Source organism: Quercus suber, unplaced genomic scaffold (assembly GCF_002906115.3).
Source record: "Quercus suber isolate HL8 unplaced genomic scaffold, Cork oak 2.0 scaffold_265, whole genome shotgun sequence".
NCBI classification, from domain to species: domain Eukaryota; kingdom Viridiplantae; phylum Streptophyta; class Magnoliopsida; order Fagales; family Fagaceae; genus Quercus; species Quercus suber.
The window spans coordinates 491966-519437 of NW_027069721.1; the positions used below are offsets into that span (position 1 = coordinate 491966).

Below are 27472 nucleotides of genomic sequence, written 5' to 3' on the forward strand. Positions count from 1 at the left end.
TTAGGAGAACTAGAGAAACCCATAATTTATTTAAAAAGAAAAAAAATTACTTAGGTTAGTTTATTTCACCTTAAAATACCAATATATATTCACCTTTTATGATGGGGGAAATATTCATGTTTCAACAATACAGAGATTAGATTCTCTTTCTCAAAAAAAAAAAAAAAACTATAGAGACTTGGCGTAAAATCTTATGTATACATACTCAATAATGTCTCAGATTTTTGTTCATATATAAGGTAGGAAATGACCCACAATTACAATCCCAATATTCTTCTCAAAAAAAAAAAAAAAATGCAATCCCATTATAAAACTCAATATCGAAAAACAAAAACATTAAAAAAGAAAAAATGCCAAAGACGGCAAACCACCGCATAAACAAAACCATTTACTCTCTCTGTATCAAGGCCATCTTATTTTGGTTCTGTTTCAAGTTTTTTTAATGTAATTTTTAAATGGAGTGTTCCTTTTTTTTTTTTTTTTCTTCTTTTTTGGGTACGATGATTAGGAAGCACTTAAACAAAATTGTTACTAATTAGTAATTAGCTCCAGCATTATAGAGTTAGTTCAACTAGTAAAATCTCTAATGGTTGAATAAACTGATTAGCATTTTAGTCTAATAATAATGAGTTATTATCAGAAACGAATGTCATAAGTTAAAACTATCTCCCAAAAAAAATAAAAAAGCTCCAGTATTATAGACAGCATTTTTATTTAGTGGGTCTTTATAACTAAAAAAAGAATGAGATTTGTAGAAAAGTTTATTTATTTAGTGCGTCTGTATAACTAAAAAAAAAGAAAGAAAAAGAAGCTCATGCTATGTATAAATGTCATATATAACAGTGGTATAAAACAAGATTTTATTTAACAAAACATATATTTAAACTTATACACCACTTGGAAAATGAAATCTTTTGGCTTTTATTACAAAAAAAAAAAATACAGTGTTCCAGTATTTTTACATGAAGTGATGAAGAATTGGTTAACAAGAAGCAAAGACATTTTGCAGTCAAAATTGGGCTATAGAATCAAGATCAATAGCAAGGAGACATTTCATTCCCTATCTACATGGGCAGCATGTTGATCGTGTCAGATAACACAATCTGTTCTAGGCAAATGTTGGAGTATGTTGTAACTCAAATGTCAGCAATGTCAGTATGCTTCGAGTCAAAGCACCGCTGCGGTCATACAACTAGCATCATCATACAATCTATAGCCACCTCTTACTTATCTTTGTTGATGGGTGTACTGGAGGAGGTGTCTTAGCATTCCTATTTTCTTTTGTGTCTACAAAAGAAGACAACATTGATCTCAGATCATAAAGACAAAGAAGATTTTGCTTGTAATATGGTTTAAGGATAGTGTAAGTGTGTAACCAATATTAATCTCATGCAATGACACTTGTATTGGTTTACTTACTAGAATCATTTGACTTCCCTCCAAGAGAAGATCTTCGGGACTTGTCAGACCCTGACGCTGGAATGCCAGTTAGTGATTGTCTCCTATGAGTCCTAGCATCAGCTGTCACTGGTGACTTGGGACCAATGACACTAGCAGCACCTTTGATGGGTGTCTGGAGTTCCATCAAATTCTGTTGGTTCCTGAAATTTTACATTGAAATGTTGAAATGATATAGTGTGCCAGCCAAAGTTCCTCTCTATTATTAGAAATGAATCTTTTTTTCCCCTAAACAAACTAGTCTCACCTTTTCTCAGAGACGTTAATCAGTTTTCCAATTGTCCGCAGTGATCTCCTTATTTGAGATCCCTTACCATTTGCGCTACCAATCAAGTTGGGTGTTTGGAAATCTGTAGAAAGAGTGAGCTCACTTTGCATCATATTCTGAACCTCATTTCTGGCACGTATCGGCAGTTCAGGTGACTTTGGTAGCTGAAGAGTAGGAATTTGTGTTCTACCATCTGTTCTAATAACTCGCTTCTGATAGGTAGTACTAGTAGGACTTCGAGGAGCCTTGGCATGAGAGGCCTCCATCATGGAACCACCATTGCTGAAATGCCCAAAAGGCCTTGTAACTGCTTCTGCATCTTGAATTTGGCCATACTTTGGGATTGATACTGCATCAATTGGTTGAGGTTTGACTGCATCATCTGACAATTTTATCAGCAAATTATCCTTCTTAGCATATTTTGGACCTTCCGAACTCAATCTTCTTGAACGAGTTGGTATGGAAGGGGTTCCCTTCCTATCTTCATTATTCATTGCTTTCTCAGTCTTTGTGGCACTACAATTTTCAATGCTCAGTCTTCGAGGACGTGGAGGGGTTCTCTCAGGCACTGCTTTTGGTTTTTCAGTTGGAGATCTCGGTTCCTTTATTTTGCTGAACTGCATATTCTGTGTTTCCTTTCTTGTCAAGGCCTTTTTAAGGCTCTCAATCTGCAGAATTTAATAATCTATGAATAGAGAATATTTCTTGGCTTCTATTAGAGGAGCCAAACATATAGCATACAAGACCTATCATACCCAGACATGTCTATCCATTTGTTTTTTTCTAAGATACATAAAAGTCAAAGAAACCAACACTAAGACAATAACAATTCTCTCTTGTACAATTACAGGCACACAAGAAAACACAAGCCTTTAAATTAATAAGTTGATGAAATAGCAACAATCTTCAATTAGAACAGATTTTGTGCCATGAAATTTCCAAACAAAAATATTTACCTGACAAATGTTTCGAACTAGGAAGGGATCCAAATCAATTAGTACAAACACTGACTATAGCATTCTTTTTTTCTTGAAAAAAAAAAAACGTTGACATTGGAAATGGTTTCCAACAAGATAATCCTGAAATCACAATTAAAGCCCCATAACTGCAGGATGGCCCAAATAAAGTGGGCTTGCAGAAGAAAATCCAGATTCCAGACAGCCAATCAACTTTTGATATGAATGACAGCAACAATTGGTCCAAAGATGGGAGACTGAAGGGGATATAAAATGAAGAATTACAAAGCACAACTGAAATGGAAATTTAAGTGAATTTGATTACCTGTTCTTTGAGTTGCATAACCTCACTGCTCTCCTTGTTCACGCGAGCAGCACCAAGTTCAATAGTTGAAACCCTCTGAGCAAACTTCAAAGTACTGACTGTTTCACCAAATGAATCTTCTTCCGGACTCACATGAGCAAACATTAATGTTTTAGCATGTCCACCTATGATACAAATTTCCACGTAGAAGATATTGTCAATACAAAGATCATATGATTTTCTATTTAGAAAATGAATCTAATCCTTTTGAAAGAAACAATCCTATAAAGTAATGTGACATGATCCGATTGGAGAACCAATTAAAAAACAGATTATATTATAAAGAAACAAGCTAGTGGTTTGGAAAGAGGCACATTGCAGACCTAAGGAGTCTTGCAAGAGAAGTGTGAGTTTGCTGTTTCGGTAAGGAATGTGAGAGCTTTTCTGAGCCAAGGCTGTAATAACATCTCCTAAACAAGAAAGAGACTTATTAATATACTGTGCCTCCTTAAGCCTGTCTCCTGTAACTTCAGATTTGTCCACTCGTTCACTTCCGGCAAGGTCTACCAGATGCAGGCAACTATGGAGAGTGCTTCCTGATATATCTTTGCCATGCACATGTACTGTGAGGACACTGCATATACATGCAAAACAACCACATCTTTATCATACTTAACTATTTATAATTTTCAAACTTGACAAACTTCAAATACTGTATAATCCAGCTGTGAAAAAAAAAAGGATTTCTTTCTCCAATAACTACTAAATTTAAATAGATCCCGAATCAGCTCCTAAATACTAACCTGTGGGAACGACTACTACTGTTGTTAATTGCGGTAGAGCTGACAACACGATTCACCTCACCAAGTTTCATCAAATTCAGAACATCAGTGGTGGACTTAACAGGATGCATTGTAGCATCTGGAAGACTTAAGCCGTTGTCACCAGTACAGCTCCGAATCTCTAATGTATGCTTAGTTAAGAAAATAGATTTAATAAATGTACATAATAAAAACACCATAAGATATAGAGTTTCATCTTCTACGACATATCAAGGTTCATTTGTAAAGTTAGAAAGCCAATATGAAAGGATATTTGGTGGTTGATGAATCTTCTGTAAGAAGGTCTCGTACTTGTTCATTATATATTTCAACCATCTGGACATTAATGTCATAATTTATGATGTCCTTCCTTCTATTAGACAGCTGGAACAGATCTTTCAGAGCAAGATAATTAATCCCCCTGTCCTTCATTGATCCACCAGATGGACCACTCTGTCACCATATAAAAGAGTCAGATGGAAGAATCTTGGTTAGAAATTATGAAAAACTCTTAATAGCCTATAGCCGCCCTTTGTTCTGTATACATGGATTACAAAACATAAAGGCAATTCATTATCACAGTAAAGGTATCCAGAACAAATAAGAAATAGGATAGAGGAAAAGCTGCTGAAGGTAATTATAATCAAGCTTAATCTGATAATGTATATATGTTACCATGGTATGTGTTTTTCCAGATCCAGTTTGACCATAGGCAAAAATGCATGCATTGTAACCATCCATCACAGACCTAATTAGTGGTTGTGTGTCCTTAAAAACCTCATCTGAAAATAAAGAGGACAATATTGATTAAAAAATTTGATTAATGAAAGAGCCATAAATTAGAAGAATCTCATGTGATATTACCTTGGGTGGCAGCTGGACCAAACACCCGGTTAAACTGAAAAACTTTCCTTCCATCTTTTCGGGGTTTTAGTGGGTCTAAGATCACAAGTGAACCATCGTCTCCAATGAAATCTATCACAGTTTTGGCTTCATAACTGAAAGATGGTCTAATTCTACAGTAAACTCGAATATTACCTGAAAATCAGGAATTAATCATTAGATTCACCTTAATGCTGAAAATAAAACTGTCCCTTCAAATACAACCAAAAAAAAGAAAAAAAAAAGAGACATATACATATAGTCAACTTTTGTGTCTCAAAAGTACACCAACCTTTCAAATCCTGGACCATGTTGTATAAATTTCTGTTCTCTTTTACAACCCTGTAATATCCAATAGCAGCAAAAGACAACTCCTGTACCTGACTTTCTGAACCAACAAAAAAATAGCATATTTTACACTTCAAGAAAAATTCATGGTAAAGGCCTCTATAATGTGCATATGGCAAGATCATTCAAGACATTGGTTGATCAGTAAAAAAATATTAACTGCTAAAAAATATGTATATTTTCAAGAAGAAAAGTACTAAAGAACCCCCCTGCTTTTCAGAAATCATTGATGAATATCGGATTATGCTAAAATGTAGCGAGTGGAGTCACAATTGCAGTTTACTCCGTCAGTATGGATGAAAAAGAACATGGTCTAACAAAAATATCTTAATAAATTGACACAAATTACAAAAAAGGGAAATGGTTTGGTCTTTACTTTGTTGAAAAGATACATATAAGTTGATTTGAACTTTGATAAATAATTTACAGTTATAGTCCATAACCAGAACATTAACAATTCACTGATTCTAGTTCCCCTAGCAACATACCCAGGTCTTTCAAATCTCTCTGCACCTGGGACTGCAAGTAGTTGAATTCCCTCTTTGTTGATGACAAAAGGCCCTTGAGATCCTGCAATATGAACACAACATTCTCAGATTAAGGTTAGATATATGCAACACTCCTCCAATGCATGTCTTTTTATAATCATATTAGAAAACCAACCGCATTTTCCAATTGTCCTTTGGTTTAAACAGAAATTTTGTAATAAGCTTTGATGTTAAATGGGAATAATTACATTAATCTCTATGCTTCCATGTTTAAATTATCAACCAGGATTGAAAGATAATCAAAACACTTCACTGTTAAAATTAATCAGAATTTTATAATCAAACCAATTTTAAAACTCATCATATCTGATTAGGAACTTGAGTATGCCACATAAGCCATTCAAACAGTGTAAATGGTAACCTTCAGACAATGGAAGAAATTTTTTTCCTCAAAATCTACAAGTAGTTTAGGATTGGAAGCAAATTAAAGAAAAAAAGAAGAAAAACTTACCAAGAGTTCCTTTTCTTGCATTTGAAATAGACTCCTATGTTTGCAGTTACCTTTGCTCAAGCAAGCTCTGCAACTCTATAAAAGAGATGTACAAAAGTCAAATGACAATCAGGTGCAACGTTTAACACAATATTTAAATCAAGCTAAAGTGAGGAATAAAAACATTTCATATAGTGAAATAACATCCTTCTTGGACAAGTTTCCTCCAGACCGGTTTGGAGGAATATCCTCCAACACATTATGTGTCAATTTATAAAACCATCTGCATGTATTAAATCACATGACTGATTAAATAGTTCATGTGACTAAACAGACTCTTGAATGATCTTTTGAATCACCACTTAGTGAATCGGAAGAATTTTTCTCCAAACCGGTTTAGAAGTAAACTCTATCCCCAAGAAGGCCAAAATTGACATAACTAGTCATTTTTCTTTGCTTTGAGACTTCAACCTTTTTTATAATAAGATTAAGCATAAGATGATACCTTGGAATTTTCAAGGGGAGATATTTCCTCCAAAGGCATATGTGTTGATTGGAGAGCTGAGCTACTTCTATCTTTCAATAAATCTTTTAACTTCATTTGCAACTGATTTTGGACAGAAGATATAAAAGCTTTTAGGGAAGAGAAACTTAAAATGATAAATAAACCCAAACTTTTCAAATTAAGACTACAAGAAGTTAATTTGAAATTGAATTTCTACCAGGCTAAACTAAAGAAAGGGGAAACAGTTATGCAGTAAGACAACAATTGGAAATAGATGATGCATCTAATTGAAACCAAAGATCCTAGAGTCCCCTTGGTGGTGACAACTAATTTCTAATAGTTCACCGTACACTTTTCTAGCCTATATTTTAAGTTAGGTGATTAAACACCCAGACTGTACAAACCTAATGCCACTGACATATTTCAGTAGCAAACCTACAACAACTTTTAAACTGATGGTCCAAAAGAGCGTTTTCCATCATTACAATAATGAGTTCAGATCTAACAATGTTGATTATTACTTATTTTCATTGACAAGTAAAAAAGAACGAATTATTGATAGTTAAAATGTGGTCAAATAAGATTGTCAAATGTACATGCTACTGTATGAACTCTTATTCTGATTATGATTATATCAATTATGTACTGTTTTAGTAAATAATAATAAGTATAGTGTAAACTATTAACCTTCACCTATTTCTGATTGATGCCTCAACTCAACTCAACTGAGCCTTAATCCTGACTAATTGGTAACTAAAGGCCTTAAATTGTTATCTTTATTTAGCTTAGAAATCAGATCGCTTAATAGCTATTACATAACAATTTATCTCTGACATGCAATTGTGATATGGAAACCAAGTGATTGTCAAACTAATTAACGAAGTCTTTGTGTAGGTTCACAAAGAAATTCAACAGTTATAAGTGCTGCTTGGTGCACCAAAAAAAGTATTGCCTGGGTTTGACATGCATATGGGCACAACAATCCAAGGAAGAAATATACGTTATCACATGTAATGTTCCCTACTTAATCTCCCATTTTAATCATAACAAGACCTATTATACTATAGCAAAGAAAAGTTTCCCTAAACCACAGAACTTTTCCCGACATCGGTCCCTTATACTAAAACTAATAAAAAAGAGAAGGGCCAACCCAAGAATAAAAAAAGGTAAAATTTTTTGAAAGTTCTATTTGGTTATCCTAATCTACAGCTGTATATTTCAATATAAAAATAAATAAATAAATAAATAGACCCTCACACTTGAAAATTAAACATATCTTCAATATGTCTAGGAAAAGAATAAAATCTTTTCATGAGTCAAATAAAACGGACCTCAGGGAACTTATTCTGAACCTGTTCCTCCAAACAACTTGACATGATTCTACTGAATAGCTTTACTGGATCCTGTAGCACAAGAGAAATATAAGAAGGAAAAAAAATAAAAAATAAAAATCAACTTCAAATCTGGCTATAATTCAGTATTTATAAGTAGAATCAAAGTAAACTTCTCTAATGATGTAACTTATTGTTACCATGTTTCTGTTACGGGAGGAAGCAAGGAGGTTCTCATCAATGTTTTCTTTTGAGTCAACCATGCAGTCAACAATTAACTTGACAATTAATTCTATATCAGCTGCATCACATGAAAAAAAGTAGAATGAATAACATTGTATTCACCAAGTAAAAGGGAAGACAAAATAGGTATCATCTAAAAATTTATTTTACAACATTATGTGAAATCATTCTGGATCTTTCTTTAGCGACCAATGCCATTATGCAAAATTTCTAGAAATGTCTATACAAGTTACCTTATGAAACATTTGATTTGGTATAACAATGAGTGAAAGAATCCTGATAGATTATTTTAGTTCAAGAGCTTTACTACTTGTATACAAATGCAGTTATTTTAACTTGGAAGTCTATTGATGGAATCTTATTATTAACCATATTCGCTGCTATTTGATTCAATGAGTTTGACATTGATTTTGATGATATTTAACGACTGGATAAATTGTCCATGTACATTGGCCTTATAAAAAAGATCAAAGCTAGGTAACGCCTCATTGATTTATCTAGCAAATATTAGTACATATGTATAACTACCTACTAGACTATATGCATATATGAAACATAGACAAATGCATAATGAAGAGTGACCAATTCAACCTTCAATAGGTGGCTGTTTCTGATTGTCACTGTCAATAGGTGGCTGTTTCTCACAAGTTGCAGACATATCTAAGCGCCTACAGGAGTCTGATGAGATTGCAGCTGAGGCTCTAGCATGCATCCTACTAGCAGAATGCACAGAGAATGGAGATTTAACATTTTTTAAAAATCCATTTCCACCGCCCATCTGCTTCCATTCATGATATGATTTAAGAGTCAATATGCAGTCAACAACCTTAGCTGCTGACCCTGCCTCCATTGCATCCTGAGAAAAGTGCATTCCAACAATTACTTAGCAATAGGTACATAGTACATACATACATACATACATATATATATATATGTGCGCATCCATATACAAAAATGTATATAGCTTACCCTGTCAAGATCAGAAGCTTCAAAAGCAGGCAACTTCAGCTCTTCAACAGCCACCAAAAAGTTCCGGACATTCTCAAAGTACTGATAGGCAGGCAGCGGTTGCGATTCCCAGGAGACTGATTGTAAATGTGACGGATTCTCCACAACCTTAAAATATTAATCAAAATCAAAGCAATCAGATTTTTTTTTTTTTTAAATGATGCCTAATCTCAATGTGGGACACACAAAATGACTAATCACAGCCTACTAAGAGTATCGAGCCTAATTTAGTAAACATATAACACAAACATTCAGTGGTTCACTTTCTTTCACTTTCCTCAGGTTTCTCAGCAACCAAACAAGAAGGTAGATAGTTATTATAAGTTATAACCTCAAGCAGCAATGTAATACCTTGGGCACTGCTCCTGGGTTAACCTTGTTGATGGCATTGCACAAGACCAGACCATTTCTCAAGCAAGAAATGAACTCCCTCTCTGATGGATGCTTCGATATGTCTAGCGGACCCACCAAACTCTCAAGCCAACTGACTGCTTGGTATCGCCTCCAAGCTGCAAAAATTAGCATAAGAAAAGGGATCATTAACACTCATTCCTGAAAAAACCAATAATATTTCCATGTTTGGCTTCCAAGAAAATGAAAGAAATCACAAAAATAAATAAATAAAAACAATAATAAGCTAACACTATGACTCAAAAAGCTAAACTTGGCTTTGTACCTCATTTCTTGGGAAAAACAGAAACAACCGCTCATTAAAAAAATTCAAACTTTCCATCACTTTCTTTCCAATTCTTCAACTTTCTTTTTTTTTTTTTTTTTCTCAGCAACCAAACAGATACACAAAAACGTGAAACTAAATTGAGAGAAAAGACTGACCTGCTTCTTCAGCCTTTCTTGAAGCCAAATTGAATTCACGCAACCCACTTCTTGCACTGTCCTCCATTGTAAAAAGCCACCCAATCTCTTTGCTTTCTTGAAAAAGCACCTGAAAATATCAGAAACCCATTAAAACCCAGAAATCAATAACACAAATGAACAAAACCCAGAAATCACATTTCCATTTCAGTGGTCAAAAACCCAAGAAAGCAATCGCATTCCCATTTTACATACTTGTTCAGTTACTGGGTACAAGTTCTTTCACTGTGGGATTAAAGAAAAAACCATAAAGGGACCCAGAAAACAGAGAGAGAGAGAGAGAGAGAGAGAGAGAGAGAAATTACTTGGAGTTGAAATAGAACAGAGAGAGTGAGAGAGGGAACTATGGTTGTTTTGGTTTTGGGGTTTTTTTTTTCTTTTTTTTAATAAACTTTTTTATTAGGTTCGGATCCGAACCTGAGGTTTCGGAATCGTAACGTTACTAATTGAATTTTTTGAATTCAAATGAGTAGGGACTGACGTGCTTTCTTTTTAGGTAAGAATGATTGATCCTAGCCGTCTATTTTGTTGACCAAGTAGTATAAATCAAAGGACCAGATTTATAGTAAAGGGTGTTGTATTTTAAAAGAACTCTTGGGTTGGGCTTCTACTAGAAGCCTTTGGGTTTTGGTTTGTTTTGTGATTTCAATGTATGAGATTATCAGATTCTCTTCAATGTGATTTCTTTCCATTTGTCTATGGTTTGCCTTATATAGGTACTAGTAATTAGTACTAATTTCAAATTCAAGCTTTTCTCTTTCTTTTAATCAAGATAGGAATTTTATTTATTGTAAAAAGCTATTTTAAATTAAAATTTTAAAATTCCATAGTATAATTAATTGTGAATAGAAAATAATATTATCACATTTAAGACGAAAAAACCCTTATAATTAACAATTAGAACTCATATTTTTCAAGTATTCAGTCTCAACTCTCAAGAAGTGTAATTAGTAAATAAACTTTATGTCCTTAAATAAAAGGTGCAAACTTAGAACATTTCTTATTATTTAGTGAAGAAAGAGTAATGAATAAGGGATGGAAGGATATTTTGTAAGTTTCAATTGGTTTTTTTTTTTTTTTTATTGTAAAAAGCTATTTTAAATTAAAATTTTAAAATTCCATAGTATAATTAATTGTGAATAGAAAATAATATTATCACATTTAAGACGAAAAAACCCTTATAATTAACAATTAGAACTCATATTTTTCAAGTATTCAGTCTCAACTCTCAAGAAGTGTAATTAGTAAATAAACTTTATGTCCTTAAATAAAAGGTGCAAACTTAGAACATTTCTTATTATTTAGTGAAGAAAGAGTAATGAATAAGGGATGGAAGGATATTTTGTAAGTTTCAATTGGTTTTTTTTTTTTTTTTGCTTCTTAAATATTGTTATATGTGCAAATCACATGCGTCAACCTTTGATTATTGTATCGGTGTGAACGTGTGCATGCACTAGAACCTAAATATTTGTTGGCTTCTGTTAACTAAAATTAGTTCTTATTTCCATTTCATGCTTGACTAAGGCTGTTTGGAAGCTATACTCATTAACATTTCTATTTCATACTTGACTTTGACTAAGGCTTGTTTGGCTTCTGTTAACTAATTCCTCTCTTTTTTACCTTTTGAATACCCACAATAATTTTAGAGAAAATAGTCAAAATATCATATTTAAAAGAAAAAGAATATCAAGATATGCAACCACGGTTAAAAATAATGAGTATTAATTAGTTCTAACTTGTAAAAATTCTTATTGTCAAATAATTTATTTAATAATTGATGTGTATTTTATCGTTAAGAACATATTATATTGTATAGTCAGAAGTTTACAGATATACATAAAATTCCTAGGACTAGTAAGATTTTTTTTTTTTTTTTTGAGAATCAGGACTAGTAAGATCAGTATTATAAACCCTTGGAACTAATTACAAGCAATAGTAAAATGAGCCTAAACTCTCTCTCTCTCTCTCTCTCTCTCTCTCATAATTTTTTTTTCTCTTTTGCATGTACTGCATTTTCTCTAGCAAAAATACACACACCATATTCAACTTTTTTACGATTATAACTACACTATGCATATTTACCCAAAAGAAAAACTACTCTATGCCATATATTTAAATAGTTGTGAAAAAGAAGAGAAAAAAAAAATTGTCACATGCATCACGTGTGCCCACGTCCAATATTTTTTTGGGGGCTTAAATATGCTTTTGAAACTCAACTTTTGTGGTTTCGTTTTAGGGCTCATAAAATTTTATATTTTATTTTTGTCATGATTTAAAATATATTTCATTATTATTTTTACCGTCATCTAACCAACGAAAATTAAACTAGAAATATACGGTTGTATTGTGCAACAACTACAATTGGTGGATGATGTATTTTTTATCCTTTTACCAAAAGGTATTTATTACTTTACGAAGAAATTGGTCTTTTGGGTAAGGTTGTAATTCTTGTATTAGATGTATCTAATTACATTAACAGATGGGCACATTCTCAAAGACTCAAGGGGTACATGTTCCATGTTTGCATTAGATACTAGGACCTTCACTTGCATTCAATTGGCGCTTGTGGACCATTATATATCCACAAATACCTATTTATTATTTTTTTTTCTCATTATTCATCTTTATCTCTCTGTCTTCTCCCTCTCTTCCCTCTCTTCAACCGACAGCCCTCACGGCCCCACCACTCATTGATGTGTCAAGCCAACCCAGCTACCAACTCACAACCAATCCATAGCAAAACCCACCATCGATCTGCCACTAGCCACGATCCACCACCACAAACCCACAAAACCCATGTTCTTCACTAATCGGCACACCACCACTAACCACCAATCCAAACCATCAAAAGCCAACTGCAAACTCATCCATACCTGAACCCACCACAAAATCTAGCAACTCGCAACCCACGACCATGATCCACCCAAAGAGGGGAGGCACGGCAGTGATCTACCCAACGGCACGGTGGCAATCCATCCAGTGGCTATGCACTGTAGCTCAAGAGCTAAAAATTTTAAATATAGCTACACTAATGTAGGCCAATATTTGTAATTTGTGGTGCTAAAAATAGCTTTTTAGCACCACTATTGTGGATGCTCGAATGGTACAATGAGTTCGTGAAAAGCTATAAATTTAAGTGGAATAAAATAAAAAAGCTAATTTTATTGGATGCGTGGATAGTAGAGAGAAGGGAGAGGTGAAGTTTGAAATTCTAACTATTAAATTCCAAATTAAATTAAAAAGAGCTATTGAATGTGTCTTTGTCTCATCTACTAAACAAATACATTTTTCATGATGTAAAATTTTTATTGGATGGATAATATGTGTGCCAAATAACTATACTAAAAAAACTACCATTGGTAATAGTAATAAATTTTTTTAAAACGTTTATTGAATAATGATATTCATATTGGGTGACTTTTTATTTTAGTTTAAAATGCCAAATTCATTTTCATCGACAATTTATGCATTAAAATTATATAGTTTTGGGTTGAGTTGACTGTTGACACATGACAATTAATAGAAAATTCATCAACGGATATAGACAAAGGTTTAAATCTGGATGCTATGTAATGTTAGGGGGTATGTATCTAAATATTCAAATTTTAGGGGACAATCAAAATTATCCCAGCCTTTAAATATGTAAATTACAATTAAGTCATAATTTTAAAAGCCTTAGATTTTTTAGATAAATTATAAAGTACACTCCTAAGATTTAAAGTTGTTTTGGATTTTATACCTTAAAGTTCACCTCCATTAGCAAAAACATTCCATCTATTAGTGAACTCGCCTATGTGGCCGTCCAATGACAGGTTAGAGTCTAACATGTAATTTTTTTTGCCATGTAGACGAGTTCAGTAATAGAGGAGATGCTTTTGCAAATGGAGATAAACTTTAGAGTTTAAAATTCAATTTTTCAAATTTCAGAGTGTAAAATCCAAGCAACTCCAAACTTTTAGGGTGTACTTTGCAATTTACCCTTATTTTGATTTATAGCTTCACCTTTGTGTGTGGACTCTAATTTACCGATAAGCCCTACATGTAATAAATATATTTTACCTTCATCTGTTCAATGACTCACTTGATGAAAAAAAAAAATGATAAATTCAAGTTACATTTGATCTAATTTTTTATGATGTTGATATTAAATCATTCATTTTTTCTAAGGAATATATTTGTGTACTTACAAATATCGAGATGATCGGAGATCAATAACTATTTCATCATAAAAAATTTAAATTTCAAGTATGAAATTTATATGCAAAACATGAGTTTTGCATAAATAATATTATACAAAACATGGTTTTACGGATTACACTCGACGTAATTTTTTGCAACATTGCACAACTCAATAATTTTTTATTTTGATAAATTCACCATAAAATTACATTCTCTCCTTATTCCTTTCCTGCATGTAAAATTTCAATACTATCAAATATCATTAATTATCTCATGTGTAAAAATTTTAAATTTCAAGTTTATTGTATTTTAAAGGATTAGTTCTAAAGTACACCCCTAAATTTTGGGATTGCTTGAATTTTATACCCTAAAGTTTGAAAATTTGAATTTTATACATTGAAGTTTACTTTTGTTAGCAAAAGTAGCCTCACCAAAGTGGTAAAAAAAAAATTATACATTTGACGCTAGTATGTCACTTAACGACTATGTAGACAAGTCCTCTAATAGAGGAGCTGCTTTGCTAATGGAGTTAAACTTTAAGGTATGAAATTCAAATTTTCAAATTTTTAGGTGTAAAATTCAAAAAACCCTAAACTTTAGAGATGTACTTTGCAATTTATCATACTTTTTTTTTAGGAATAACTTTAATTTTACACATCATTTTCCAAATAAAATAAGATAATAATAGCTTAGTTGTACTTTCCCCTTTACCTTTTCATATAAGGAAGAGGCTTTTACCCACCATAAATGTATGTGCTAATAAATAATAATACCTCATAAGTTATTTACATTTGATATATACATGTAAAGAAGTTGAGTCTCTAAAAAAAGGTTGAATCTTTTTTTATTTGAAGACAAAGAAGAAAGAACTTGAGAAACTAATATAACATAAGAGTAATGTTATAACCACAAACTATTTTACAACAATTTTACAAATTGTTGATGTGTCTAATTTTTTTTATTGGTTTTCATCTAGGCCCACCACTAACGTCACTTTTTCATTTACTAATAGCAACTTACTACATCAGCAGTTTGTAAAAAATTTTGTAAAAAAGTTTGTATCTCTAGTATTACTCATAACATAATTGAATCCAAACTCATAAGCTTAAAGTTTTTAGTTAATTGATATTATTTCAAAGTGTTATCTCCCTAACAAGTGGTATCCATATAGGCTATAATTCAAGATGTTATCCCTTGAATAAGAAATATCCATATATATTATACTTGGAGATGAAGATGTGATAAATATGTCTACATCGCACAAGGTAAGTCCAAAAAAAACCACAAAAATGATATTTTGGGAAATTCGAATATTAAAAAAAGCGCCACAATATGAATTTTATATATAGGATTGAGTGTTTACACATGATTTCTATATGAGAATCCATGGGTGACATCCATGATGTAAATATGCCCAATAGGTTTTTACTTTTACTTTTAATATAGACAAGAATAGGTTGTAGGAGTAGGATTGTCCATTACTTAGAAAAAGAGGTCCTTAAGCCCACATATGAGCAATGTCACTCATGCATGAAGGAGAGAATGTTGAGTGTATAAATGAAAATCTCAAAATAAAGAAAAATGAAAAACTTATGAAATTAATACAATATAATATGAATAAAAATGCAAATATCATTTTCCCACAAAAGAAAATCTAAACAATAGCCCCATTATAGACTAAAATTGCTTGAGAACGAAGCAAACAAATTTATTTATTTATTTTTTTTTTTAAACTAAGCTTACCCAAAAACGCTAGCAATAGATTTTCTAACAGGAACGAGATCGAGGATTGACTATGCCTTTCTGGGAAATTAAAAACACTTTAAAAAAAATAGTATGTTTTATTTCTCGTTTTTTGCTGAATTAGTATGTTTTATTTCTAATTATTGAAAATCCTTCCCCCTTATTGTTTACTATCAATAGAACATATATATCATTCTTAGGCAATTATTGCCACATATATATTTGCTATTTGGTAATAAGGTTGTGTTTGGGAAAAATCAAAAATATTTTCTTTTCTTTTTTCAAAATTAACGTACGGCATTCAAAGTTTTTTCTTTTGAGAAGGACGTACGGCATTCATACTTGATCTTTTCTGAGTCCGACTCTGGTGTCACGGATTTCATAGAATCACATCGGATCAATATCTGACATAACACGGGACCAATGAAAATGGAGGATGCAACATTATTTTCAAAATTACTTTAAAAAGAGAATTTTTGTTTTCATAATTAGAAAAAAAATTTAGGATTTTTAGTAACGATGTTTAAAGATGTGTTTGGTACATGCACTTAAAAACATGTGTTTCGTTATTTGAAAATATGTGTGAAAATACGTGTAGGTGAAAAAATGTGAAAATATGTATAATGTTGTTTACAAATTAAAAATTGTTGTTTAAACACCCCTACCAAACACCCTCTAGTTTTTAGGAATTCAAAAAGTTACTCTAATTATTTTAATACACCATTTTACAATATATCTAATATCGAAGACTTTTACTCAGATATGGGTTTTTTTTAGTGTTTTATATTGCACTATTTTAACACACTTGATGTAAATGCTCTAACAAATTAAAGGTTATAATTTCAAGTTTTAAAATGTAAAAATTTAAACCTCAATCCACAAAAACTACAAGCACAATGTAGTTTCACTTAAATAAACTAAAATTTAATTTGTTACTTTTAAAATCTAATTATTGAAATTGTTATTTTTAAAGTTAAGAGTTTAATTTGTTAAACCTATAAAATAAGGTTCAAAATAAAATTTCATTAAAAAAAAATCAAACTTTTAAGGATTCTTTTTTAAGACACAAAAAAATCTTACAAAATTTTCATAACGAGTTCAAAGTGTCAACACACCAACAATGACAATAATAAAAAAAAAATTATTTTTTTTATAAGTTAAAATAAATAAATCTTATAATTTTGAAGTATAAAGTAACAAATTAAAGTTTAGAATTTTAAGTTTTTGAAATTGTAAAAAATTAAACCTCAATCTACATTAACTACAAGTACAACGCAGTAGCACTTTTTTTTTTGGGAGGTAAAAGATAGAAGCAGTAGCACTTAAATAGACTGAGTTTTAATTTGTTACTTTTGAAATCTTATTACTAAATTTATTGCTTTCAAAATTACAGAGTTTAGTTAGTTTGTTTGTTTGTTAATTTTTATAGCTATGATAGAATTTCAGATTTATAGGGTTTGCTATATGATAATGGTTTTTTTTTTTTTTTTGAGTCAAGATACCAATTGATTTTTAGTATAGTAGTTATTTCTTACTATTATAGAATTGGATACTTTACTAATTGAGCTAATTAAAACTCACGAGATTTAATTTTTTAAACTTATAAACTAAGGTTTAAAAATAAAGTTTCTAATAATAATAAAAAGGATAAAAATAACTTACAAGTTGTTTTTTTTTCTTTTTCTTTTTAAAAAAAAAGTAGTATTTTTTTAATGGAAAATTACAGTTATTAGTGAATAATCCTAATCACAAAAGAGACCCTATTTGATTAGACTTCATTATACCCCAAACACTTTCTAAAGAAAAAGTTCCAAAAGTGGGAAAAACCCACTCTTCAAGTAATAGGCAATTCCATTTTTGGATATTTGCCCCATATAGTATACCATCTGTCACCTTTCTATTTTGTATTCTAATTTTGGTCACACTTTCCTTCGTTAGACCTGCCCAAGAATCCCACCCTATTCAAATAACACAGTTTTATTATATATATAGTCTTCTTTTCCTTCTGTTCTCTCTCAAATCATATCTGGTTGTTTCAGTGTTTGGAGGTCCAGAAAAAACAAAAATCTCAAAGAGAAACATAATGGGTAGAGGGAAAATTGAGATAAAGAAGATAGAAAATCTGAACAGTCGTCAGGTCACGTTTTCAAAACGGCGTAGTGGGTTGCTCAAGAAGGCCAAAGAACTCTCGGTTTTATGTGATGCTGAGGTTGCAGTCATAATCTTCTCTAGCACAGGGAAACTCTATGAATTTTCCAACACTAGGTACGTACGTGTTCTTACTTTCTTTTGTTTTTGATGAATAATTGTTTATTTTCTTCTTGTTTGGCTTTTCAATCTTTATTTTTCTTTTTCCAATATTTCAACAATTTTTTTTCTTTTTTTGAGATTAAAGTTTAATTGTTATTGTTTCTCGAAGCTGATATTTAAAATTTTTCATGAAACACGTTAAAATCCCATAAATCAATAGTGTGGTTGATTAAATTTAAGAATTCCTGATTTTAGTCCGGGTTAAAGTTTTGACTTTTTAATGACGAGGGGAATTGTAAAACATGATCAAAGATTGTTTTTTTTTTTTTTTTTTAGTTTAGAGTCCATGAATGCCAGGCAACATTGGATGAGTCTTTTCTTATAAAGAAAGTATCTTGATTTGACTAGTATCTCTGATTTGACCTAGTTGACAAAAAAAAAAAAAAAAAAAAAAAAAAAAAAAAAAAAAACTTTACCTTGTTGACATGCGAGTAAAACTGAATATATTAGTAAATTACTAAAATAAAATATAACTGACAGGTTGTTGCTTGGTATATTATCACTGAAAATAAAAATTAATTAATGGGAAAATCTAAAAGTAGCAGTGTCTGGTATGAAAATATTTTCAAAATAGCTGATTTAAGTGCAGAACTTAGTTTGATAAAATAAGAAATTTCATAAAAAGAAACCTATTTTTGTGAATACAATGTCTTTGCTTTCACAACTCGTTTTCCCATGCCTAAATATCACATATAAGAGAGGGTCTTTAGGAAAAAGTAGAAACCCTCTTTTAGAACTTATCAAAAAGAATCCCTCTTTTAGTAAAAGATGGTAATTTTAATTTATTTATTACACAATTATCTTCTGTTTTAGTAAGAGGATATTCATTAGGATTAGCAGATATGAGTTTCTATAATTATTTTTATGGGTTTTTTTTGGGTCGTGGTCGTGAATAGGCCCAAGTAGGCCCAGAGACCAGGTTTAGGTTTAGGTTGTCTTTTGATTATGTGGGCTAGCCCTGAAAACTTAGGGCTCCATTAATAATGAGAGTTAAATATATGTCTAAATAAGATTATTAGGATTCTGGTAAAAGATTATTAGGATGATTAACTTCGGTTTTAAGAGGAAAAATTATTATTATAATATATTTTTATAAATGATATTGGAAGCTTAATTTATTAAAAAAAATTACAATGAATCATGTTCACAATTATTAAAAAGATTATGTCCCTAGACTTATTGATGTATAAAAAAGTATCACGCTCATTTAAAAAAAAAATCATGATTTTCATCAAAGAATGAGGTCTCTTCTGCCTTGAAATTTCAACGATATATGATATGTTTGAGCCCTTAATCAAAGGGTTAGGAGGTGGCTTAAAGATTTCAGAAAGTATTTATACAAATTGGTAAGGTATTTGGTATGTCGGGCATATGTAATGCCCCTCTCACAATAGGGTGAGTCATATACTTGTAGGCTCTACCCCATATGAGGGGAGCATTACATATGCTTCATACATATGATACTTTTTCCCAAAGTGTCTTCTCTCTTAAGATTTTGGTGTTAACTATAGTTACCCATTTATATTATTCACTACAAATTATATTGTTATCTCACAATCACATGCACCACTGGTGTGTAATGAACCCAACTGAGTGTGAGTTAGTAAACACTACAAATGTAACATTTAGTAAAATAGTTGCAAGATTGCAAGAAAAGCATTAAATTAGTTGCAAAATTGCAACTGAATTAGTTAGTAGGTTATTTGGATTTGTTCATGACTTGTATCAATACTTGCAAGTCAAGGCAATTTAATTATTGAAGAACAAAGAATTTATTTTTTTACTTCTTTTTTCAAATTCTCTCTTCTCTGTTTATGTTCTTCCTGAAGAGTGGGTACCTTGATCCAGTCAATTTCCCATTCATTCTCTTTAATTTCCCCATCCCTTCCCATTTATTTACCTTAGAGCTTAGCAGGTTCTGGTTCATTACATAGTGTAGGACTAATTCTATCAAAATGAATTATATAATATAAGTGATAAATATTTCTTATTAATGCCCTTTTTCTCATTCATGCAGCATGGAACACACCCTGTCAAGATACAGCAGGGGCTTGGAAATGGATTATCCACAACGTTCTTCAGATGACCTTGCAGTAGAGGTTTGTTACATTGTAGTTGTTACATTTGGTTAAGTTCTATGATATGTTTATTCCATGGACTTGATTATATTCACATGTATACATTGTTCTGTTAATTAAACAGCAGGCGCCAGATGATGTGAATGCATTGAAGAATGAATTGGCAAAGCTACGTGTGGCATACTTGTAAGTCATTTTGATTATTGCTTCCTTTTTCCACCTACTAAAATTATCAAACACCTTGGCCATTAATGTAATTGCTCAAATAGCTATAGGAAAAAAACAGAAAGAAAGAAAATAAAAGAAATACACACATACCCACACGGCCACACCCACACATTTTTACCAATTCCTCAGAATTGGTTGAATTGGTTATTTGCATGGATTGAGAGGACCAAACCAATAAAGTTCTTTTGTATTATGAGTGTCCAATAAAGTTCCTTGTGAACTATCCTCTTGTATTTATTCTTTACTTTAATTCCTATTCTTATGTACTCTGATTTTAAAGGCGAATGCTGGGTAAGGACCTGGAGGACTTGAGCATGAAAGAGCTGCAGATCCTAGAGGATCAGATGAGTGAAGGGATATTAGCTGTGAAGGACAAGAAGGTACTCAATAGATATTTGCATCTCTGTACACACACACACACACACACACACACATATCTTTTCCACTTTTGCTGTATGGATGTTCAAAATGAAACTGTAACTGTTTCTTATATGGTTGACACAAATGTTTATGTTCTTTTATGTTAGACCAAGGCTAATGCTGCTGTGATAATTAAAGGTTTTCTTTTCATGGTAAAAAGGCTTAGGTGAAAGCAACCAAATTGATAATATTACTTTAATCTGCAAATTGTCGAACAAACTGGGTTTTTGTGGGTCATATTACTCATAATGGAAGTTTTGGATTTCAGGAAAAAAAGTTAATCCTTCTCTTTTCTTTCTTATTTTCAGTCCAAACGTTATAGTAGTAAAAACTAAAATTTTCTAACAGCTTGGCCAATACAAACTTTTTTTGTTTGGGCAAAAAAGTGAAAACCGAAAGTTTCAGAGACCAAAACTGGGAAATGTCTACCAATTTCTAAGAAAAATCTGCATTGTTTTACATGTATATATAGAAGATCTACTTTCTTTCATATAGGCAACCACCCAAATTGTAATTAGTCCCTCAATTATTAGCAAAATGGCAGCCATTTTTCAATTTAATAAAGCTTGGTGATTATGTGGCTTCTTCCACAAGTCTTAATTTAAATTTTAATATTGCAGGAGGAAGTTCTTTTGGAGCAACTTAAAAAGTCCAAAATACAGGTAAACTAAGTAATCTCTTTAACTTTCTTCTTTCTTTTGGTTGCTTTTATGAACGCGCATTTTGATTGGGATCAATAAAAAAAAGGGTCTCAACAGTTAGAAAGTATTTCTTTCTGCAAAAGGTTGTTTATGATTGACCATTTGAGTTATAAAACAGAAAGTTTTCACCTATTAACTTGGTAGGTCACTAATGCTACATGCTCCAACCAGCAAAGGCCCAAAAAGAGGTTGCTTTTGAATGTTTCCCTTTGGTATGAAAAAGTAAAAAAAAAAATAAATTATATCCTCTTTATAAGATCTTTTTTTTTTTTTTGGTTATTTCATATATCAATCTGGAGATTTATTATTAAAAATCATTCTTTTGGTGTTTGAGAACTCAGTTGGGATTTTGGAATAGTAGTTAGTATAGCTTCTATATTGGTTCCACCTAAGCACACTTAAAGTTTGCTCCCATGTGGTGATGGTGAACATATACGCTCAACTGAAATCACATAAAAGAATTCTGGTTTGAAATAATTTGACCAAAGTTGGAAACTTGAAATTTTGTTAAAGAATTCATATGTTTTTTTTGAGATGTGGGGGTGGGTGGGCTGGGGCATAGCATTTACTAGGGAATTAGTAATTAAATGATATCTTCTGCTGAAGTTTCCATGGTTGTATTATCATAGAAAGCAAGAAACTGACTCAGGCTAATGAAAATAGTAGTGTAGAACCCAATGAGCACGCTTCATTGGATTACCATTCCATTTCCAAATAAATAACTTTGGCATGTCTTTTATCTTCTTTTTGGCTTTATTTACCTTCAGGAACAAAAGGCCCTGCTAGAGAATGAGGCTTTGCACAAACAGGTGAAATCAAAACCATTTCTTCTATACAATAATTTTTTTGCACAAAAAAATCTGTTGCCTTAATTTTTCTTGTTCAAATCATAAACAGCTTGATGAAATACGGCGAACCTGCAAGTCACCTTTCCTCGAATTCAACCCTATGGAGAAGAAGCTTTTACTCTCAGGTTCAAAAGCTGTTTCTACCTCTGCATCTGAGGAAAATGAACATTCAGACACTTCTTTGCATTTGGGGTATGCCTCAATTTTGCTTAAGTTCAGTTATTCCTAGCATTCTCAGATGTCTCTTTTCAATTGTCTGTCCAATGTTTTCCTATTTTCTTGGATATGAAGTAAGGATTTAGGTAAGTTTTATCCTAATGTAAAAACTGTCAAGAAAATGGGGAAAGTTTCATATATGCACTTTGTTCTCAACTTGTTGGTACTGACACTTCCACCAGACTCACGTTAGTGAGCTATGTAGAAAAACTGCAATGTGACTTGATTGAAAAAAGAATATTGCTGCAAGTCACCTAGAATGTCAAGTTTAATAAATATTAACAGCTTTAATCAAATCTAGAAATATTTTTAATCAAAATTCAATGTAAAATTGGTTCTGACTCTTAATTTAATCTTTACTTATTTTTCTTTGACATTTGTTTCTCAGATTGTCCACAAAAGTTCGTCGCAAAAGAAAATCACAGAAGATCGATCACACATGCAATGACTCAGGGAGTCAAGTGGCCTCAGAGTGATTTATTTTTTAAGAAGTTACTATCTTGCAATTAGAAGCTTTATCTAGTTAGTTTCAGCTATAAAATAGTTAATTTTCTTCTTTGACATATAGAGGTAGATGTCTTGAACTAAATTGAGGTGTTTTAGATTTCTGTAAATGCTAAGGCTAATATGGCATTTCAACAAAATTTTCAGTTCATTTGATGCGCTAGGGTGGTAATGCAAAATGCAAATTCCCCTGATATAATGTGGGAAACTGAAAGATTAATATATATATATTTTTTAAATTCCTTGAATTTTGATATGAAAAATGGTAAAGCTCTTTCCACCTTTGTGCTGAAACAATACTTATGTAAAGAAGCCCCTTTTAGTATTATGTATATCTATTTAATATGTGGTCAAACAAGGAAGATTATAAGAGGTGGAAACAAAACCACCTTCTTTTTGTATCTCCAATTCTCCATCTCTAAGAAAGTGATCAGAATTCATTTGTAATCATCTGAGCACAACTCATCTCAATTGAATAGGATGATTTTCTTCCAAAAGGAAAAGAATATGAAAATTAATTTACTGGACTTATTGTAATATAACTTGATACGCATGCACTAATTTTCTATTAAGTTGCCTACATTTGCTTAACAGCTTCTATATTATTCTTTGATGTCTTTGCTATGGCTAATTGAAAAATGCTGTGAATAAAATTGTGTCCTAGCATGGTAAATTGTGATGAGAGTAAAATCATTTTCACATTCGTTTACCATTGGTGTCATTTTCATTATGTACCATTATTATAGATCATGTCAATAGTTGGGTTTCTAAACAAGATGCAGCTTAATTGCTCTATGATATTTTCAATGTACATTACCCATGTAAAAATGACACTCAAGCCAGCAAACCTGCCATATCACTGAGATATGCAGTTTCAGCCATTCGTATTGACAGTATTCAAAGTGCTCTGCATTCTCTAGTCAGGAATTTGGATATACTTCTATAGCTATTTGCCTCCAACATAATGTTACATCTTAATTTCTAATTTAAGAGTATGATACCAACAATGACTTTTTTTGGGAACAAATATGTTACTAGAGATCCTCCACAAAAATTTAAAAGATTCCCAATTGGACTGATTCAGAGCTACTGGAAGAGGAAGGACCCATTGATAGAGATGTTCTTAATAAAACACAAACTAATTGTAGGTGCAATAGACATTTATTCATTTCAACATAAATAGGATTCATCTTTTCTTTGCTTTCGATAATTAAAGGACAGCATTTTAAAAAAAAAATTAAGGAAAGATTATTTTAACTCATTAATATAGGATTATTCAAATGATTATTTGTGTACAAAAAAAAAAAAAAAGAGAGAGACTATTTGTGTACTTTAATGTATTAGATGATTAATTTCTTTAATAATTATATATATTGTTCAAAAGATTTAATAGATCATGTCACATGTGCAGATTAAAATATGTGTGAATAGTTATTTCATCTAGTAGTCACATTCTACATTAATTACATAGAAAAATTTATATCCCCATCATAAACAAAATATATCTTACTTATATAAGGTATGGTATACATATATTAGACACATGAAAATGAAAGAAAAGAAAATTGCTGATTGCTAATGGTGCTTACTTTGCCCACGTGGCACTGTGTATGATGAATTTTCAGAACTCAAAATGGTTAGGCTACCAAGATATGATTGGTCATGGGACAAAGCATGCCCAGTTCGGAACCGCCCAAAATTGATATTAATTTAAATAGTAATGATGATTAATTATAAAAAGGCATAGAGATTATAAAAATAAAGTATTGTTTGGCTTTCCAAATGGATGGGGACAAAGTGGCCTCTCACTCTCACACAAAACATAATTTTGTATTGACCTTCATCATCATGCTCGTCACCCTCGTGTCACCTCTCGTATTCCCACTGAAAGGATGGTCTCCTCACGCACCTTTTGGCTGCCAAAGCTATACCAACATTATTTATTTATTTATTGGTGCATTTTGAATCTTCATATATGTCATTGTAATTTTATTCCAAGTGGATTGCATGTCCGTAAACATGAATGCAGCTTTATCAGTTCGAGGTTTTGTAGTTCTAATTAGCTCAATTGATTAAGTTTATTATGATAGTTGAATAAGAAATTTGAGGTTCTATTCTGACCTACACAAAAAATCAATTGGTGTTTTAGTCTGATAACAAATAACACAATTATCAGAAGTAGACGTCATAAGTTACGAAATTCTATTAAAAAAAATTAAAGACATTTTCTGTCAAAAATTTGATCATATTGCAGAGATACATAATAGGATTTATGCTAAATTTTTTTTTTTTACTAAAGATCTTGGACTTGAAATCTGAGCAAGTTTAAAATTAGATTATTATTTCACGTGATATTGCACTTTTACCAATTAAAAACCCTTTTTCTATTTATTATTGTGCTTCTAAAATGTTGGTTCAAGTTGAGGGTTTATGATGCCTTTTCATTTACGATCTAAAGATTTCTAGCATAAGTTCAAACAAATTGATTAGCTGGTCGGAGAATACAACTCCGGTAAATACAACTCTTTAAGGGTTTGTCACATAATCATTGGTGTCTCTTTCTTCCCGTTTTAGTATAAAATTATGGATCATATTTTGTTTATATTAGAATTATGGTTAAGTGATTATTTTCTAAAAGTTTAAGTTTCTGGAAGAATTGATAATTTGTCTTGATATCAAAGCATGTGAAAATAAGTTCAAACCCATCTCAATTCTACCTCTTATTTATTTATTTTTTAATTTTTAAAACAAACAAAACAAAAGCCCGTTAAGCCTGACTTATTAAAGAGAAGTTTGGACTCATAAGTAAAAGTGAGTAATAAAATTATGAATAAATGATTAAATTCAAAATTTTCTATAAGTACCTTTTGGAAGAAGTGGTATTTTATGAGTTTCATCCCACTAAAAAATTAGCATCAATTTTACTTAAAGAAAGCATAAATTTTGCTTAAAGAAATCACAAAATAGTCCAATAGCATGTGACGCTTAAGGACAATCCTTTCACACTAACAATGACGTGGGACTACCATGGTAGGTATTTGACTATTTATCCATCCATCATGTTGGCAAACTTCATATAATAAGAACCCTTGATGTGAGTGACGATAGGCAATATTGGAAAAAGTCCAGAGAAATTATTTTAGAAGATTCTGCCCTTTCGTAAGGGCAAACTTTCTTCACCAATGAGCTATCTGTCCCTAACTCCCAATTGGGAGTTTTGGACTTAGCGCATAGCCGAGTACATGCATATGATTGTCAAAGCACATTAGTTATATGAGCAGTTAAGAAATTGAGATCTTTTTATAATTTTTAGGATAAATCATTAACTCCATTGTGAAAGTTATTAAATTTTTTATCATTCATGATTAAATTAATAATTTATGTTATTAATACTAAAATTTGAATTGACTTATGAGTTTTAGTTATCCAAATTTGGCAAAATTTTTGCGATATTTTGTTATTTTGATTTTCATTTAAAATATTAATTACGCAACAAGATCTAAACCATTATATATTTATTCAATAATAAAACTTTAAAATTTTATGAAGTTCATTATCATATTACCATTTTGAGCTTAAGAAAATTGTAATCAAGCCGCAGGGTTAAGTTGTTTGGTGACTTTTGTTTGTTCAAAGCCTGTAAGGAAAATACCCCTTCCGAATAAATTACTTATTACTTCTGCATCATGCGTGCAACCACTTCAATATTCTTTATGATATCTAATCTAACGGTCAACACGGAATCATAAAATATATAATATGACCAAGAAATCTTACCATGCGATCAAGAACTGATCATTTTGTGATATTACTTTCTATCAAAAAATTAAAAAGATCATTGTGATATTAACAAAAAGCTGTGATAGTTACCATTATACATATAGGAGTTATGTAATTGAAATTATATTTTGAAAATACGATTTTAACTTGAGTGTATAACTCAACGCGTGCAATAATAATTAGCGATTTACTTATTGATCGATCCACTTATACATACTTTCCAAATATCATGTAGGATGATGAAGTGAATCGTAACCCTCGAATGCTCCAATTGAAATAATAATATATGGTGGAAAAGTTGGGATGGGATGAGATGATATGATAGGAGACTTTGGTTTTGGGCATTGACCAATGAAATTACTATATGCTAATGTTTAAAGTGGACCCACAAAATGGATGGTGGAGATGCGTGAGTAGTGTGGTGAACGCAATAGTGAGCATATTGGTGGGTTTTGTAGGACCTATTAAAGTCTCCCCAAAGCACAATATA

General features: G+C 31.5%; 2 protein-coding genes across 3 annotated transcripts; one reads left to right on the top strand and one right to left on the bottom strand.

The window, feature by feature from the left end:
* Positions 1-825: 825 nt before the first annotated feature.
* On the bottom strand, positions 826-10276 carry LOC111996379 (kinesin-like protein KIN-14L). Its single transcript, XM_065781377.1, has 20 exons — positions 10171-10276; positions 9937-10045; positions 9454-9611; positions 9064-9210; positions 8686-8950; positions 8052-8152; positions 7852-7923; positions 6521-6622; positions 6037-6111; positions 5526-5607; positions 4982-5077; positions 4672-4845; positions 4483-4589; positions 4082-4260; positions 3790-3954; positions 3370-3620; positions 3008-3171; positions 1706-2394; positions 1420-1601; positions 826-1287 (listed from the first exon to the last, which is right to left on the bottom strand). Exons 2-20 carry the CDS (start codon positions 10001-10003, stop codon positions 1211-1213), a joined length of 3153 nt encoding a protein of 1050 aa, XP_065637449.1. The 5' UTR covers positions 10004-10045; positions 10171-10276; the 3' UTR covers positions 826-1210.
* Positions 10277-17874: 7598 nt separating this feature from the next.
* On the top strand, positions 17875-23450 carry LOC112015128 (agamous-like MADS-box protein AGL18). Of its 2 annotated transcripts, none has more exons than XM_024047485.2 (8): positions 17875-18162; positions 20225-20306; positions 20410-20471; positions 20794-20893; positions 21554-21595; positions 22402-22443; positions 22532-22674; positions 23087-23450. In XM_024047485.2, exons 1-8 carry the CDS (start codon positions 17981-17983, stop codon positions 23172-23174), a joined length of 741 nt encoding a protein of 246 aa, XP_023903253.1. In that variant the 5' UTR covers positions 17875-17980; the 3' UTR covers positions 23175-23450. The 2 variants fall into 2 exon arrangements, with proteins under 2 accessions (XP_023903253.1, XP_065637438.1); XM_065781366.1 differs by having other exon boundaries at positions 17901-18162; positions 20413-20471.
* The last annotated feature ends 4022 nt before the right edge of the window (positions 23451-27472 follow it).